General features: G+C 35.9%; 1 protein-coding gene across 3 annotated transcripts in view; it reads left to right on the forward strand.

Annotated features, from left to right (window-relative positions):
• HMCN1 (hemicentin 1) overlaps positions 1 to 18,107 on the forward strand; it is a 539,309-nt gene that overhangs the window by 302,565 nt on the left and 218,637 nt on the right. For all 3 annotated transcript variants that reach the window (XM_061383493.1, XM_061383492.1, XM_061383494.1), the window contains exons 29-33: positions 2,330 to 2,456; positions 5,075 to 5,229; positions 14,887 to 15,165; positions 15,684 to 15,965; positions 16,733 to 16,841. In XM_061383493.1, the coding sequence (XP_061239477.1) occupies positions 2,330 to 2,456; positions 5,075 to 5,229; positions 14,887 to 15,165; positions 15,684 to 15,965; positions 16,733 to 16,841 (952 nt within the window). The remainder of the gene's footprint in view (positions 1 to 2,329; positions 2,457 to 5,074; positions 5,230 to 14,886; positions 15,166 to 15,683; positions 15,966 to 16,732; positions 16,842 to 18,107) is intronic.

Below are 18,107 nucleotides of genomic sequence, written 5' to 3' on the forward strand. Positions count from 1 at the left end.
AAATATTCATTTTACTCTTATTATTTTTGTCTTTGGGTACATGGTACTGTCTTATACATAAAATAATAAATTACTGTTCTTGTCAGTTTCTCTATTGAGGCGGTCAGGAAATTCTTTGGGAGGTAACTATAGAGGATAATGCAGGTAAAATTCATTCATTTGCTGACCTCTCCTGAAACTCCTGGGTTGTACTTGAACTGATAAATGTAACAAATTCACCCTCCTTTGCATTCTGAATAATTTCTGTAACTAAATTACCTCAGCCCTAATTCTAATTAAGTGGGGAGAATTCTGAGAACAGGCTGAAACTGTAATAAATTGGTGTTTAAAATATTTAAAATGTTTGAATCCTAATCATAAATTAAAATTTTCATAAGTTTAGCTTGTGAAATTATTTTTGCTGATTAAAGTTCACTTTGTGATAAAATGACTCCCTTCATGTTCAATATTTTGCTCATCAAAGGACATATGATTTGTAAGTCTAGAGTGGAAATGAGGTCTGGGGATGATCCTGTGTTAATTCTAATGCAGTTTATGATCATTCATAAACTGTTATAACATAAAAATTCTGTCTCATAAGTGTTGTCAAAGCCTGAAGTACTTTGCATTCCTCTACCAAAATTACCATTATTGTCTATAAGTATCAGCTATAAAAACAAAGTAATCTTTCTATTATCAGTCTCATACCAAAATTACCATTATTGTCTATAAGTATCAGCTATAAAAACAAAGTAATCTTTCTATTATCAGTCTCATTGGCATTATTTCTCTTGGTACTCATTTACTCTCATGATTTAGTGCTCTCTGTGTGCTGATGACTTCCACATTTTTATCTCCAACTCAGACTTCTTTTCTGAGCTCTCAGGCTGTATGTCTAATCTCCTCCACAGTATCTTGGCTTTTTTAGCTCAATATCTTTGGCTCAATATCTTAGTTACATAGAGAACAGAAAGAAATAAAATGAAGTTGCTCAGTCATGTCTGACTCTTTGCGACCCCATGGAGTGTAGCCTACCAGGTTTCTCCATCCATGGGATTTTCCAGGCAAGAATACTGGAGTGGGTTGCCATTTCCTTCTCCAGGGGATCTTCCTGAGCCAGGGATTGAACCCAGGTCTCCCACATTGTAAGCAGACGCTTTTACCGTCTGAGCCACCAGGGAAGTCACTCAGAAAGGTCTCAGTAAATGTCTGTTCTGGTCACCTTCAGTGACCCACATCATAGTGACCGTCAGTACCACCGCTTCTGCCACAACCTGGCACCGATTCTTCCTAACTCCCTCTGCCCAACTCTGTGAATTTGTCTACATCCTGTTAAGTCTGCTTCTTAACCCATATCAATTATAAACTGAATTAATGTAATAGCCTCCTAAAAAGTCCACTTCATCCACTCTTTGCCACTGGAATCTGGTCTTCATTTGGAAGCCAGCATGGTCTTAAAACAAATTTGATCACCACCCGCCCCTCCCGGCATTGATACCTTTTAGTGGCATTCCCTGGAGCCTCAGATGGTAAAAAAAAAATCCTGCAGTGCGGGAGACCTAGGTTTAATCCCTGGGTTGGGAAGATCCCCTGGAAGAGGACATGGTTACCTACTCCAGTATTCTTGCCTGGAGAATCCCCATGGACAGAGGAGACTGGCGAGCTACACAGTTCTTGGGATCCCAAAGAATTGGACATGACTGAGCGGCTAAGCACAGTACAACACACAGCTCTGCAGATGATGGTTAATCACCATAACAGGATGTGAAGGGAGGATTTGAAGATCAGAGAAGTTTATGGGAGCTCTTTAATATGCTTGATAATTCTAAGAATAAAAACTAGCACCTTTTCACATGGAATATAATGTGAATCTTTTAACATTTTATCTGACATGCAATTTTAGCATAGGAGGCCTTTAAAAGAGAAAAGGGTAGTATATTTCAAACAGCACTATGGCATAATATGTAGAATTTGAACATTATCAGATTGTCGTTGACTATGTCATTCATTATTTTAAATGGATAACCATAGTAAATTTCATTATATGAGCTTCACTGCTCATTTATATTCTAAACTCCTTTTGTGTGTTGATTTAATGTTGCTCAAAATGAATTCTTTATTACCACAATTCTTCCAAGTAATTTTCCGCTGTCAGATCTTTCATGAATGTGTTCCTATATTTAAATTTGATATTTGGGTCTACAGATGTGATATGAAAAGGGATTATTGCATAATATTTTCTTGTTGACATTAAAACTTGTTGAAATATTATAGAAATCATTATCTTCTCTCCCTCCTCTACTCTTTTTGCTAAGTCGTAGATTTTCATGATAAAATATCTATGTTTAAGTCCCGCCCACCATAATAGGTGCTGGTTCCCCTGGTGAAGTCTCAGTTGTCCTGAACCAGAATACCACCCTTGAATGCCGGGTGAAAGGCACCCCCTTTCCTGTTATTCGCTGGTTAAAAGATGGCAAGTGAGTATTTTTTCTATATTTGTTGCAAGAGTCCAACTGTTTGTAAATAGATGTGGATTTTCTCCCTCTTAATTATCTTACCACCTAGAGTGTTTTAAGTGAACATGAAGGAAAAGCAATATTCAAAAATAGTCTCAAATTTATGAATTATAAGATGCTTTATAAATGCTAGGAATTTATTTTAGAGACATGGAGAAATTCAATTTGTTATACACTGAATATATGCAAGGGCTTTCCTGATAGCTCAGTTGGTAAAGAATCCGCCTGCAAGGCAGGAGCGCCTGGTTCGATTCCTGGGTCGGGAAGATCCCCTGCAAGAGGGCATGGTAACCCACTCCAGTATTCTTGCCTGGAGAATCCCAATGGACAAAGGAGCCTGGCAGGCTACAGTCCATAGGGTTGCAAAGAGTTGAACACAACTGAAGCAACTAAGCACAAATATACATGAAGAGCAACAAATGAAAAAATACAAGATCCAAATAAAGAACTAATCTTGTGTTTACATGGAATTTTGTGCATTATTAAAAAATGAAATTTGCTTATAACATCAAGATAAATACTTAAGCTAGTTTACTATATGGGCAAAAAGAACACCCCCTAAAGAGCAATTAAATGTTCCCCAGACTTCAAGTTCAAGGGCTGCTGAGGTTTGCCCACATTGATAATAGGTGCAATGATTTGTATTGCTCATGAGAGCTTATTTATTACAGCACGGTCATAGTTTGTGTATTTTTATAATTTCTGAAAGTAGGTGTCTAAGACTTAAGTAGCAAAAGGTAAAGATTTGCAGTGTATGAAACAAAGGATTGTATAAAATGTTTTTATATGTCAAGAAAGACAACATAGGAAAATGTATGGAGGGTATAAACAGGCAATTAGAAAGTTATATAGTTAAGCAATAAATGTTTTAAAAGATGTTCACCTTCAATAATTTGGAGAAGGTAAGCAAAAATAACGTGACTTTGTTTTTCATAGATCAGTTTGGCAAAAAAATAGAAGTTTGAAAAATATCAGTTGTTGTCTTATAGTTTGGTAGGTTAGGATATAATACTCTGATGGAACAAGGTATTAATAAATTAGTACTCTGAAAGCCAATTTCTTGATATCAGTTAAAATTTAAATGTTCATGTGCTCTAATACAGCAGTTATACTTCCATTGTCTAGGAAAGGGAAGTCAATTGTCTGTTCCACAGGAAGGCTTGTATGTTAATTCTCTCTGAAACCATGATGGCAGAAAGTGAAAACTGCTTAAAGCTTGATCTTGGGAGAATGGATAGGTGACATACAGCATTGTCATATTATGAAACACTGAACAGCAATTAAAAAGAAAATCAAGATATAGGTACCAAAATTATCTCCGTAGCTATCGTCAAGTTAAAAGAAAAATAGAACAATAATACAATGCCATTTATGTATAACAACTTGAGATTCCTTTAGCAACACGTTTATGAGTGAAAAGGTTTAGAAAAATCTGTGAAAGAACACAAACTGACAATGTTAAGAGGAAAGACTCACGTTGGGGCAATAAACCAAGAAGACCTTTCCTTATTATAATGCTTTTTTTTGTTTCAATTTTTATGAAACTTGCATAGTGATCAATCAGTGAAAGTTTTAAAGTTGCTTAAATTTGAGTAGCATTATCAAGTATTCCACTTCTTTAAACAGAATACATTAAAGTAAGGAACTTGATTCTGTCAGTTTTAGGGAACTTCAAACAAAGTGTCATACCAAGGAATAGTAAGGGATGCTGCCGCAGAAAATTTAATGTATTTTCTTTAATCTTATAGTCTTAGTAGTGACTTTAATCTTGTAGTCTTAATAGTGACTGCATTCATTTATCATGTGGCAAATTCCCTGCAGCTTTTTAAAAACCAGATATAGGTCTTCCTGAAAGAATATCAATGGGATTTTAAAGGTATGACTCTTAAGATATCATAGACTTTAATAACCATGATGTTTTAAGTATTAAATAAAGCTGCTACCAAACGTAAAGCAGTCACATAATAGTAGTTGGTAAATGACTGAATAGTGGAAAAAGACTCCTTGGCAAATGTATATGAACTACCTTTGGGATAAATATCTTTCAGTATTAATGATTATGAAAGCATTCATATTTATTATAATACCTACTTATTAGGAAACTTGACCTCATTGTCTTTAGTTAGTAATAACTATATATTGTGAATATTTTTCCAGGTATTATAATATTAGTGTACAAGTGATATTGCTTGGCTTGAAGCTCCTATACACTTAAATTTTCCACCATCATTCAGAAAAGAAAAACTATCTATATAAATTTAAAAAGGAGAGGGGGTGGTGAATGAATGAAATAAAATATTTTATTATTACTGTTCAACAATTTAAGTTTAAAAGGAAGAATCTTTCATCTCAAAGTGATAATTAACTTTCATTAATAACGTGATTTAATAATCCCACTCTTCTGAACAGGAGTACTTAATCATATCATTGCATTTTTTAGATTCCTACTAAAAAATTCAACTTTGATCTATTTTGTTTTTAAACTCATACAACTTAATGATTTCTGTTGTGGTTAATAAAACAGAAAATGTTTAGGAAAATGAAAATGGATCCATAGAATAAAATTGTATTTTTTCTAGGCCTTTATTTTTGGGAGACCCTAATATTGAAATTCTAGACAGAGGACAAGTTTTACATTTAAAGAATGCACGAAGAAGTGACAAGGGACGCTACCAGTGTTCTGTGTCCAATGCAGCTGGCAAACAAGCCAAGGATATAAAACTGACAATCTATAGTAAGTGTGACTTTCTTATGCTTTCTACTATTATTATAGTTCTCATTATACATTGAAAATCAGGGTTGACTCTGTTAACTGCTCTTTTATTCAATGCAAAATAATTTTAAATGGTACTTCAAGGGAAAAAGCCTATCTTCTTCTGTTTTAAGCTAGAACATTGTATCCAATTTTAATGCATTTTATCATTGAGTTTGTATTTCTTCAGGGTCTAGTGATTTTCATATGATCTCACTTAAGAGGTCAGGTATTCCCTTATTTGTTAGTGTAAGATAAGTTAAATGTCTGTGTACCTAGAGAGGTTTTTAAAGAGCTCTAAAAAGAGTAGAGGTGCATGAAATAAAATGAAGTTGATAGTATGCAACCAAGTCAGTTATTCTATTTTCATTCTATCTTGGCCTTTCTTCAGACCGCATGGTAATAATTTAAATATTTTAAGCAGTGCTGTTATTTTCTTTCAGTTAAGTCCCCATCAGAGGTATGTAGCCCTTGTTTCACTAAAACTTTCAATATCCTCTGAGGAAGATGACCGCTAAAGTCATTTTATTTTTATGCCAGGAGCCATGGAAGGTATTTGATTATTCTGTTGCAGGCACAAAGAATTACACCATAGAAAGGAGTAGAACTCATCGGGTCAGTCATGCTTATTGGTGGCTCTGCTCCCTGCACTGTCTTCTTTCTGTAGCATATGACACTCAGGCGAAGTTCAGATACCTCAGAAACTTCTGCAGGATCTTCCAAATCCAGAGCAATCCCAGAATGACTCTGTTCCATTGTCCTAGTTTTCCTTATAGCACCGATCACTGTCTGATAGTTTAATTGCTTAATTACGGGTTTATTTACTTATTTGCTGTGTCTCACCAAGGAGAGTAAACTTCAGAAGGACCTTGCTTTGCATGTTCTCTAATGTCTGATAGCATGCACACAGGCATACAGTAGCTCTCAAGAAATATTTGCTCAGTGAATAAATTGTCTAGTGACAAACTTTTCAGTATGGTAACCATCAGCTATAGTTGGCTGCTGAGCACTGGAAATGTGGCTAGTTCAAATTGAGACAGGCTGTAAATATAAAATATTGTTGTGGAGTCACAAAGTTGGGTCTGACTCTTTTGCAACCCCATGGACTGTAGCCCACCAGGCTCCTCTGCCCACCACGGGATTTCCCAGGCAGCAATACTGGAGTGGGTAGCCATTCCCTTCTCCAGGGAATCTTCCTGACACAGAGATCAAACTCACATGTCCTCCAGTGCAGGCAGATTCTTCACTGCTAAGCTACCAGGAAAGATCTCAAAGACAAACCTAATATGAAAATATAAAGGAAAATACTTAAGTAATAATTTTATCATCTGAAATGATGATATTTTAAATATATTGAACTAAGTAAAATGTGTCATTTTCATAGTTTTTAATGTGACTATTGGAAAATTTTAAATTATATATATGGTCATTGTATTTCTGTTGGACAGTGATTGTTTGGTCATCAATAAGAACTTGGGCTTCTGAGGTAAGCCAACTTGGGTTCAGATCCAACTTACGTCACTTACTAGCTTTGCAACTTTGAACAAATTGTCTAACCCCTCTGAGCTTCAGTTCCTCATTTCTAAAATGGGGATAATAATAGCACCTGGGCAGGAGGAGAAAGGGACGAGAGAGGATGAGATGGCTGGATGGCATCACCGACTGGATGGACTTGAGTTTGGGTGAACTCCGGGAGTTGGTGATGGACAGGGAGGCCTGGCGTGTTGCAGTTCATGGGGTCGAAAGAGTCGGACACGACTGAGCAACTGAACTGAACTGAACTGAACTGAACTGAACTAAATAATGAAATTGTAAGGATAAGTTGCTGGATACTTTACACGTATTGCCTGGCTTACAGTGAAACTTCAATAAATATGTATGGTTGTTGTTTAGTTGCTAAGTTGTGTCTAACTTTTATTATCTACTTACTATTCTATTGTCTTGCTGCTTGAAGTATATAGAATATAGCTTGATTTCTGTATAACCTCACTGAATTGCAGATCTCCTTTTTAATGTTAGTTGTCTTTATACAATGTTTGAATAGCTTTCTTGAATCAAAGATTTTACTTAATACAGGCTTTTAAATCATTTCTGTCTATAAATAGAAGCGTGTGGAAGAAATTAGTCTTGAATAGACATGTCCTCCAAAGCACAGTAATGTTACTGAAAAATTAGCTCTATAGGCATCCAAGTTAAACAGAAGTACTGTTGCTACCACTGGCCTCCTACCAGAACCAGGCTTTTAAACAATAGGTGCAATATCTCCCTTAAGCTCTTGAGTAGTCTTCTCTACATTGTTGTGTTGTTGCCAAAGTCTGTGATGAGTACTTGTGGTGATTCAATGGGACTCCTACTTCCATAGGACTTGGATCCTTTCATTTCAGATCCTCTTGTTCATTCAGTATCATGCCCTCAGGCACAGAAGAGAGGACTCTGTAATGAATGATTAAACCTTCTGAGATTGTCAGAGATGAAAGGGGTTGTAACACTGAAATTTTAAGTATTATAATTCAGGAAATAATACCATTTCTTCTCAGGCAAGCTTGTCTACACCTCTGAGTGTGTAATCTTAAGCTTATTTTATTTCACTTGCGAAAATGTTTTTATTTATAAGAATAAATGAAACATATACCATACTTGGATGAACTGTGAGAAATGTTAATATAGATCTCAGGTTGAGAATGAGTTTCTCACCGCAGCTGATTCATTCATTTTCTTTATGTGAGGATAAAGCAAGTGGATCTGATGTACCTGAAAAGCAGAAATGCACATTTTGCCTGAATGAGGAAAGAAATGGAGAGAAAATATGAGTGAAAAATAAAAGATATGGGGGGAAATGAATGTGAAAAGGAAAAGGAAATAAATGAGCATTTAATAACCTATGGGGAGATTGTGCAAATTCATAGCTAGTAGTTTGAGGTGAAGATTTTTAACTTAATCATGCATAAGTTTCAGATCTGAGAATTTCCCCAAATGGTATAAAAGTTTTTGAGTGTATATACATGATACATTTTAATGTACAATGGATTCATAGCATTTACCTGTAACACCTTTACTCAAACAGAAGTACAGGACTCAGAAAAGTATATGTGAATTAAATTGAAGCAGGAAGAAATATTTATCTGGGAAATTTAAACAGTAGATGGTATATTGTTCTGCTGTCAGCTAGAAATGTTTTTTGAGTAATTTTTCTCAATTCATAAATAAAAACTTTTTAAACAAACCCTTTTCAGTACAAGTGATATTCCTTTGTAAAACATTCATGGAGGGTAAGGGGTTGTTTGAACCTATGTTCTTGACTTCCTTAATGTATCATCCAACTAATTAGGCTAGCCAGTTTATTTAGACAATTTGAGCCATAAAGTTGATATACATTTCCAGATTAACGTCAATAGGCTGAAATCAAAATTAAAATTTAAAGTCTGAGTAAATATTCTTTCTTAAGATTTAAAAATGGTAGCTTGAATTTATATTAACTATTTATAGCAGAACTTGACAAACCTTTTTTCATAACATTGTACAAGAGGCAGTGACCAAAACCATCCCAAGAAAAAGAAATGTAAGAAGGCAAAGTGGTTGTCTGAGGAGGCTTTACAAATAGCTGAGGAAATAAGAGAAGCTAAAAAGCAAGGGAAAAAGGGAAAGACATATGCAACTCAATGAATGCAGAGTTCCAAAGAATTTCAAGGAGAGATAAGAAGACCCTCTTCAATAAACAGTGCAAAGAAATAGAGAAAAACAACAGAATGGCAAAGACTGGACATCTCTCCAAGAAAATTTCATGTAAGAATGTGCACAACAAATGATAGAAACAGTAAGGACCTAACAGAGGCAGAAGAGATTAAGAAGAGCTGGCAAGAATGCACAGAAGAACTATACAAAAAAAGGTCTTAATGACTGGGATAACCATGATGATATGGTCACTCACCGAGAGCCAGACATCCTGGAGTGTGAAGTCAAGTGGGCCTTAGGAAACATCACTATGAACAAAGCTAGTGAGGGGTGATGGAATTCCAGCTGAGCTGTTTCAAATCATAAAAGATGATGCTGTTAAACTTCTGCATTCCATATTCCAGCAAATTTGGAAAACTCAGCAACGGCCACAGGACTGGAAAAGGTCAGTTTTCATCCCAATAGCAATGAAGAGCAGTGCTAAAGAATCTTCATACTCCATGCAATTGCATTCATTTTCCATGCTAGTAGGATTATGCTCAAAATCCTTCAAGCTGGGCCTAAGCATTACTTGAATTGAGAACGTCTAGATGTACCAGCTGGGTTTAGAAAAGGCAGAGAAACTCGAGATCAAATTGCCAACATTCGTTGGATCATAGAGAAAGCAAGGAAATTCCAGAGAAATATCTACATCTGCTTCATCAACTATGCCAAAGCCTTTGACTGTGTGGATCACAGCAAACTGTGGAAAATTCTTAAAGAGATGGGAATACCAGACCACCTTACCTGCCTTGTGAGAAATCTATATGCAGGTCAAGAAGCAACAGTTAGAACCTTATTTGTAACAACTAACTGGTTCAAAACTGGGGAAGGATTATGTCAAGGCTGTAAATTGTCACCCTGTTTATTTAACTTATATGCAAAGTACATCATGCAAAATACCAAGCCGAATGAGTTACAAGCAAAGACATTACTTTGCCAACAATGGTCCATATAGTCAAAGCTATATTCTTTTCAGTAGTCATGTATGGTTGTGAGAGTTGGACCATAAAGAAGGCTGAGCACTGAAGAATTGATGCTTTCAAATTGTGGTGCTAGAGAAGACTCTTAAGAGTCCCTTGGACTGTAGGGAGTTTGAACCAGTCAGTCCTAAAGGACATCGATCAACCCTGGATACTCATTGGAAAGACTGAGCTCCAATACTTTGGCCACCTGATATGAACAGCTGACTCATTGGAAAAGAGCCTGATGCTGGGAAAGATAGAAGGCAAAAGGAGAAGAGGGCAGCAGAGGATGAGATCTTTATATAGCATCAGTGACTCAATGGACATGAACTTGGGCAAACTCCAGGAGATAGTGAGGGACAAGGAGGCCTGGCGTGCTGCAGTCCACGGGGTTGCAGTCAGACACAACTGAGCGACTGAACAACAACAAAGTTGGAAAATATTTTAGGTTTTTCAGACTGTGAGAAAATCAATGATATTATGTAGGTATTTACAAAAAAATAGAAATAAATATCTACCAATTGTTTGGTATTCTGCCTGGTAATTATAAAAATTGTAAAATATGTTGTAATACAAGTCTACTAAAGAGAATGGAGTTCCTTTGGAAGGATAACATTTTAATGAGAGTTCAAAGTTAATGATTACTATCACCAAAGTTGAATTCAGATGTTCATCTGTTAATACTTTAATGAGATTTTATGTATTTCGTCTTTGAAAATGTCTTTTCATGGAAATAGATATTCAAATACTAATGTCATTTCACAAACATGATTTAATTGATTATATTCATTACTTGAAAGGCACTTGTAGAATTCTGTTATATTCTCTCAATATTTGACTTTCACCCTCCTATTCTGCTAACCAGCTAATCAATTACAATTGAGGGTTAGATGGAAGGACCTCGTTTTCAGAGGTATATGAACTTTAAATGTGGAAGGTTATTCTGCATTTGCATCAAAGTCTGACAAATGTTATTGAAACTGAATGTTGAGTTCAGAAAATATATTCATTGCAAATTTGTAGGGAAATCAAGATCTAAGTTTTGTTTGACAGAGTGGAAAATTCATAGAGCCACTTGTGATTACTTATGATTCAAACAACAGAATGACTATCAGCAATATAGATTTTATATTTAAGAGCTGATTTTGTTGGATAATTTTAGGTTGAATTTATTAAGAAACATTGTCACGTTTGTAGTAAAACTAAGTTCCATAGCCATTCAACAGGCAATAATGGTGTTTGAGAACAATTCTCATTCAAAGAAAATTCAGTCTTAGTACTAAGCTCAAAAAATTAAAATGTAACTTTTCCACCATTAAGACATTAAACTGCTATAAGTTAGGATAATTCAGTATATTCACCTTTTAATTCTGACAAAAATTCATGGAACTGATGGTATTTAAGTTCATAAGAGCGAGTAAGATACACCAAGGACAGTACTGGCTCAATAACTCATGAATGTTTTACACAAGTGCTTGCTGATTAATACTACAAAGAATAAAGATAGACTTTTAAAACCTTACATTTTAATAAGCCTTGTAAATTTCTCTAATAACCTTAGTAAATTTCTCTAAACTAATGGTATTTTTTATCACCGTCAGTTATAGCACATCTTAACAGATTCCACTTCAGACTGTAATCAATTAATGTTTTTTCAACTTCTTTGAAACTATTTTTATCTGCAGTTCCATGCAGGCTATTCTTAGGGGCCAATTCTTCAGTATATTCAAACATGGCATTGACTCATCAAATAAAAGACAACGAAGCAGTATCAACAACATCTGTCAATGTGTTAAGAGCCAAGAATATTGTTCAGAAAAGTCCCTTTAAATAAAATTATTAATGTTGTCAATGTTCTCAACTCTTCAAGCAATTATTCCTATGGAAAATCTAATAGTCTTAAACAAACTGATTAGACACAGTTCTTTGCTAATGCAATCATTCTTGATTTATTATACTTAAATCACTCTTAAATTAAAGGCTTTCCTTCCTTGGCTAACAAATGAGCCACTAAGAAGCTTAAATTATAGGCTCATTTTGACTTTTTATCTTTGTGAAGAAATTCTGCATAAGGAAACATTCCATTTTTTAAATTAATTTATCTGTTATCTTTCTTTGAGTGGGAAATATTGTGATGACTGCTTAGTCTTGTAAAGTTAGTATACACTGATTTTAATAACACTATATTTTTTCAAAACAGCTATACTGTTATTAAAAAATAAATTGAGTGCTTTTCCATTGAACTTAAGAACAGAATAATCTACAATGTGCTGCGCTTTAAAAATGTTACATTTTAAAAGCCCATTTTTCTCTCTCTTATTTTCAATGTTTTGATGTAAGGCATATGCACTGGTAATAAAGATAAAATAAAATATCATGGTATGGTGATATTTGTGGCACTTCAAATGCTATTGGGTTATAACTGTGTCACTGAAATTTATGGTGAGCTGAACAACAGTGAGAAGCAGTGAGAGCACCATATTTGGTATTTATTGCAATAATTTAACTTGGTCGTTGTAGAAGTAAAAGTAGCCATAGACAGTACCCAAGCAAATGAACATGACTATTCCAATAAAACTTAATGGGCATTGAAGTTGGAATTTCATATAATTTTTACATGTCACAAAATATTATTATTTTGCTTTTTTTCCAGTTGTTTAAAAATGTAAAATCTACACTTGGTTCAGCATCTCCATGCTTGGCTTGTGAGCTGCTGCCCTGATCTGTATAGTAAATTACTTTATAGAAAAATTCTTCTACCATCAAATTCACCTCACAGTGCAGGAATACATCTGAGATATTGCATGTTTGGTTCCAGACCACCACAATAAATATGGCAATAAAGTGAGTCACACACATTTTTTTTTTAGTTTCCCTGTCTATTAGATGTACAAAAGTATTATGTCTTAAAACTTAATTTTAAAAAATACTTTATTGCTAAAAAATACTATCATCTGAGTCTTTAGCAAGTCATAGTAGTCACATTAAAATCACTGATCAAAGCTCTCCACAACAAATATAATAAAAATGAAAAGGCTTGAAACACTGATAGAACTACCAAAATGTGATGGAGATGGCAAGTAAGCAAATGCTTTTGGAAAAATAGTGCCAGTACACTTACTCAATGCAGGGTTGCCACAGACCTTCAGTTTGTGAAAAATACAATGTCTGCAAAGGACAGTAAATCAAAATGCAATCAAACGAGGGATGCCTGGATACTAGATCTTGCCTTCATTTATGTGTGAGAAAAAATGTGTATGTGAATGTTTGTCACTATAAACTGGTTCTAAGAACAATTACCAGAAAACATTAAGGAATTTCACATAGATTCAGATATTGTTTTCTAATATTCTTTTCCACTAGAAAGAACCAGAGCTTCTAGGAGAAATAGTTACTTGTAGGGCTGCGGCAGGGAAAATATAGATGAGCCTGGAGCCTGTATAGGAGCAGGAAACAAGAAAGTACTAAAATAATGTGATGTGTGTCAAAGGGGCTTAGGTAGGGTCAATTGGAATTGTTCTCAGTGGCCATAACTGGAAAAATTTGAACAATAAAATAATGTAGTGTTGGATTTTACTCAAAGTATAATAAGTCTCCATGAGTCTATATTGATAGAAATAGATAAAGTGGGGATGAGAGACAAATCTCCCATACAGAGAATTCCAAAAAAATTATGTAGGTAATCTCCCCCTCTCAAGGAAGTAGAACATAGCTCCCCACCCAATACCTGTGGGCTGGGAAGAGTGATTCTTTTCCAAAGGGCAAAGAGACTAACTTTCCAGTGGAGAAACATAGCAAACTCTACCTAAACCAGATGATGAAGGTCAACATCGTCGGTGATATGCCATATCACTGATGGCATATTGATGGCATATTGATGGTGTGTACCCTTGATACAGTTGATGAGAATGGCACTCTACCTCTGTGATTGTGCTTCCAAAACTCATAACTTTCGTCCCATAAGAAAAATATTCTACCGTAAAAGTTTATGTAGAAAAAATAAGACACTCAAATTCAGGCACATGCCATTTGATTTCTCTTAAACTATTGGAATGATAGCAGAATCTTGACATGATTGTGTTCAGAGTATATAGCAGGGCTTGAGCCAGTGGCGTTGTTTTTCCAGCAGCACAGTCCTCATGTGGTGTGAGAGGCCAGGCATGTGGCTGCTGAATTATGGAAGATACACATGCAACCAATTAGATGAATATAGTTTAGTGAATGAACTCTCTGTGGTTCGAAAAGAAAAAAAAAAAAAGTAAGCAAAAGTTAGATTCTACAGTTCTTACCAGTAGCTGGGTTCTAAAAGCACTTAGACCTTTTGTATTTCCAGGGGAAAGGGCATGCAGTTGTACCTCATCTGACATTTTTGCTCTCTTGGCCTGATTTCAAACTTACTGTATTTACTTTAAGTGGGATTTATTTTTGTTCTGCTTTGTTTGTTAAACATGACTTTCTTAGTTACAGTAACATGATCTATTGGACTTAAATGAACCCCTGAAATGAAAACTGAGTTTCTACTCTTACTGAAATCTGACTCCCAAAAGGAGGGTGATGAAGATTGTTTTGACAAGACAGGCAACTGATTGTTGTTATTATCATTTAGTTGCTAAGTTGTATCTGACTCTTTGCAACCTCCTGGACTGTAGCCCGCCAGGCTGCTCTGTCCATGGGATTCTCCAGGCAAGACTACTGGAGTGAGTTGCCATTTCCTACTCCAGGGGATCTTCCAGACTCAGGGATCGATCCTGCATCTCCTGCATTTGCAGGCAGGTTCTTTACCACTGAGCCACCAGGGAATCCCCAGGCAACTAATTATTGGTAGATAAATCACAGACTTCCTAATTGTCTTTAATTCATATTTATTTTACTGCATTATTTAAACATCTGGAGCATTCATTTGAGACTTTTATGCAGATGCTAAAACTTAGAAGGCTTGTTTGTGTTCTGAAATCCTTTGTAGTTCCACCTAGTATTAAAGGAGGGAATGTCACCACAGAAGTGTCAGCTTTGATCAACAGCATAATTAAACTGGAATGTGAAACACGAGGACTTCCGATGCCTGCTATTACTTGGTATAAGGATGGCCAGCCAGTCATATCCAGCTCACAAGCACTTTATGTTGAAAAAGGACAATTTCTTCATATTCCTCGAGCACAGGTCTCTGATTCAGCAGCATATAAGTGTCTAGTAACCAATGTTGCTGGAACTGCTGAAAAATCATTCCATGTGGACATCTATGGTAAGGAAAACACGTATGTTTTTATTATGTGCTTTCTACCTATGCTTCCTAATACACCGACATCCAGTTTGTTCACTAATAAATCCCTGCTGGTTTGTGTTGTCTTCTATATTCATGGATTGAAATTGGAAGAATTTGTCCCATGATTTGGAAAAAAGTTGTAAGAAACTAAGGTTAGTAAGAAGTGATCATTCATTCAGTCAATCATTTGCCTTTGGCTCCTAGAAATCTAGACCATTTGATTTTTATGGAGAAGGTAAAGTAGTTCTTAGGACTAAGATCATTCTCTCTAGTTTGTCCTTTGTACACCAGACATGGTATAGAGTAACCCACAATATTTAGAACAGTAGATAAGCAGAACCAAGAAATTCTTTCCTCAGTAGCTTAGTGGGGGAGGGACATGACTATAGTTTGACTATAGTTCCTATAGTCAACCTGTGTGAATGAAAAGAAAAATCCCCTTTATTTCATTAGGATTCCAAAGAATTGCCTGAAACATTGCTTTTTTCTGCCTCTAGTTCCTCCAGTGATTGAAGGTGACCTGGCTGAGCCTCTGAATAAGCAAGTGAAAGTTGCTCATTCACTGACCCTGGAGTGTAAAGCTGCCGGCAACCCTCCTCCAGTTTTAACCTGGTTGAAAGACGGTGTACCTGTGAAAGCCAGTGACAACATCCACATAGAAGCTGGTGGGAAGAAACTAGAAATCACAAGTGCCCTAGAAGTCGATAGGGGACAGTATATATGTGTGGCTACGAGTGTGGCAGGAGAAAAGGAAATCAAATACGAAGTTGATGTCTTAGGTAAATGAGAAGGCCACCCCCTGTATTCTCATATTCATAGCACAACCTGCCTTGTTTATGAAATGCTTTTGTGTTCGTGAAATAATCAAACAGTCTTAGAGAAGGTTTAGTTATCTCTTCAGCTCTGGACTACATATTACTGAATGGTGGATTGACCACCAGAGTCCCAAGATCTAAAAACCCACCTAAATCTTCCACTTATTCTGATAGGTACACTTTTAAATATATAGATGCATTTTTACATCTGTGACAATATCTGATTGTAGTGAGTGACAGCACAGTCACTCACTGTGACCGTGAGTAACATTTTTACATCTGTGACAGGATCTGTGCATTGAGTGACAACATGTCATGAACACTGCTAAACAAGAAACAGTCTGTGGACCTTGGGAAGTCATCATGTAGCTTGAGTCTCTCTTTCTTTATGAATTGAAACTTTCAATGCAGGCCCAATTTTTGAGGTTCCCTTATCTTATTCTTATGACAATAAACAACATAAGATATGAGTCAACTATGTTCTCATAGCATCTGCAGTGCCATAGTGCTAGATTAGCTGAGAAAAATTCACAGTGTGTCAAAAGTATATTTATTGACCCTGGCAAATGCATATTGTAAAATGTATCTCAGAGTCCATTTCAAGTATCCTTCATGTACCAAATGACCAAATAACAGCCTTCTAAAGAACAACTTAGTATTATTGCTTAATGGGATACTATATTTTCTCTTGTATACATTTCTTTGTATGTTTCATCCCTCTTTTTTTCTAGTGCCACCAGCTATAGAAGGAGGAGATGAAACGTCTTACTTCATTGTAATGGTCAATAACTTGCTGGAACTAGATTGTCAAGTGACAGGTTCTCCTCCACCAACTATCATGTAAGGGCTTTGGTATGTCTTCTAAATACCTCCCACTTTTTTATTTGAGAGTTTTAGAGCTATTTTGAAAGAGGTTCTATGTCACTAAAAAGTGATTGTATAAAGGTATACTGATTATATACCTCTTTTATTAAGATGTATTCTCTAATTGAGTTGGCCAAAGATTTCATTTGGCAGAAGAAAGCTGAATCAGCTTTTTGGCTAACTCAATGCAAGGTAACTTTTATCTGATACTCACAGGGCCCATAAATCTGCTCCATTAGAGGGATTCATTATACGCTCTTAAAAATTACATTTTTAGTTCATAGAAACAGAATATTAAGCACTATCTGTCAGATCTTCTTGAAGCACTGAGATGTTTAATGAACAACTAAATTTAGAACAGTGTACCAGAAGTATTAGGGAAACAGAGGAACTTAACATGAATATATGACTACCAATTTTTTTTTCTCATTCCTTCATTCACAAAGTATTTCTTGACTACTTACTTTTCATTTCCAAGGTGATATGGGATATGCAAACAACAGATGCTCAACTAGTTGTTGAAATAAAATAGCTCCACACGTGATTATGGGCTTCTCTAGTGCCTCAGACAGTAAAGAATCTGCTTGCAATGAGGGAGACCTGGGTTCGATCCCTGGGTTGGGAAGATCCCCTGGAGGAGGAAATGGCAACCCACTCCAGTATTCTTACCTGGAGAATCCCACGGACAGAGGAGCCTGGTGGGCTACAGCCCATGGGGTCACAGAGTCGGACGTGACTGAGTGACTAAGCACACACACACATGACTATAGACTAAATGGAAAGTGATAACTCACGATAAACTAAAACTTATAAGATACCATATGATTTTAGAGTTTTGTTTTACAAATGTTTTAGGATTGTGTGTGTTTTGCTGGTTAATGTTATCTAAACATTGGAAGTGAGAGACAGGTAGGAGCATTTGCCTCTTTCTGTAGCCTGGCATTAATAGAAAAATGAAGACCTGTACGCATAGTTCTTTGGTTTCCTGCAATATGCCAACTTCTTTTTAAACTTTTTCTTTTCCTGATTTGCAGTTTATTTCCTAGAATGAGCAAATGGGAAATTAGGCAAGTACATAATTGAGAATATATATATCATGCTCTTCTGTGTTGTGCTAAGTCACTTCAGTTGTATCTGACTCTTTGCGACCCTAAGTACTGTAGCCCGCCAGGCTCCTCTGTCCATGGGATTCTCCAGGCATGAATACTGGAGTGGGTTGCCATGCCTTTCTCCAGGGAGTCT

This window comes from Bos javanicus, chromosome 16 (genome assembly GCF_032452875.1).
Source record: "Bos javanicus breed banteng chromosome 16, ARS-OSU_banteng_1.0, whole genome shotgun sequence".
NCBI lineage: Eukaryota > Metazoa > Chordata > Mammalia > Artiodactyla > Bovidae > Bos > Bos javanicus.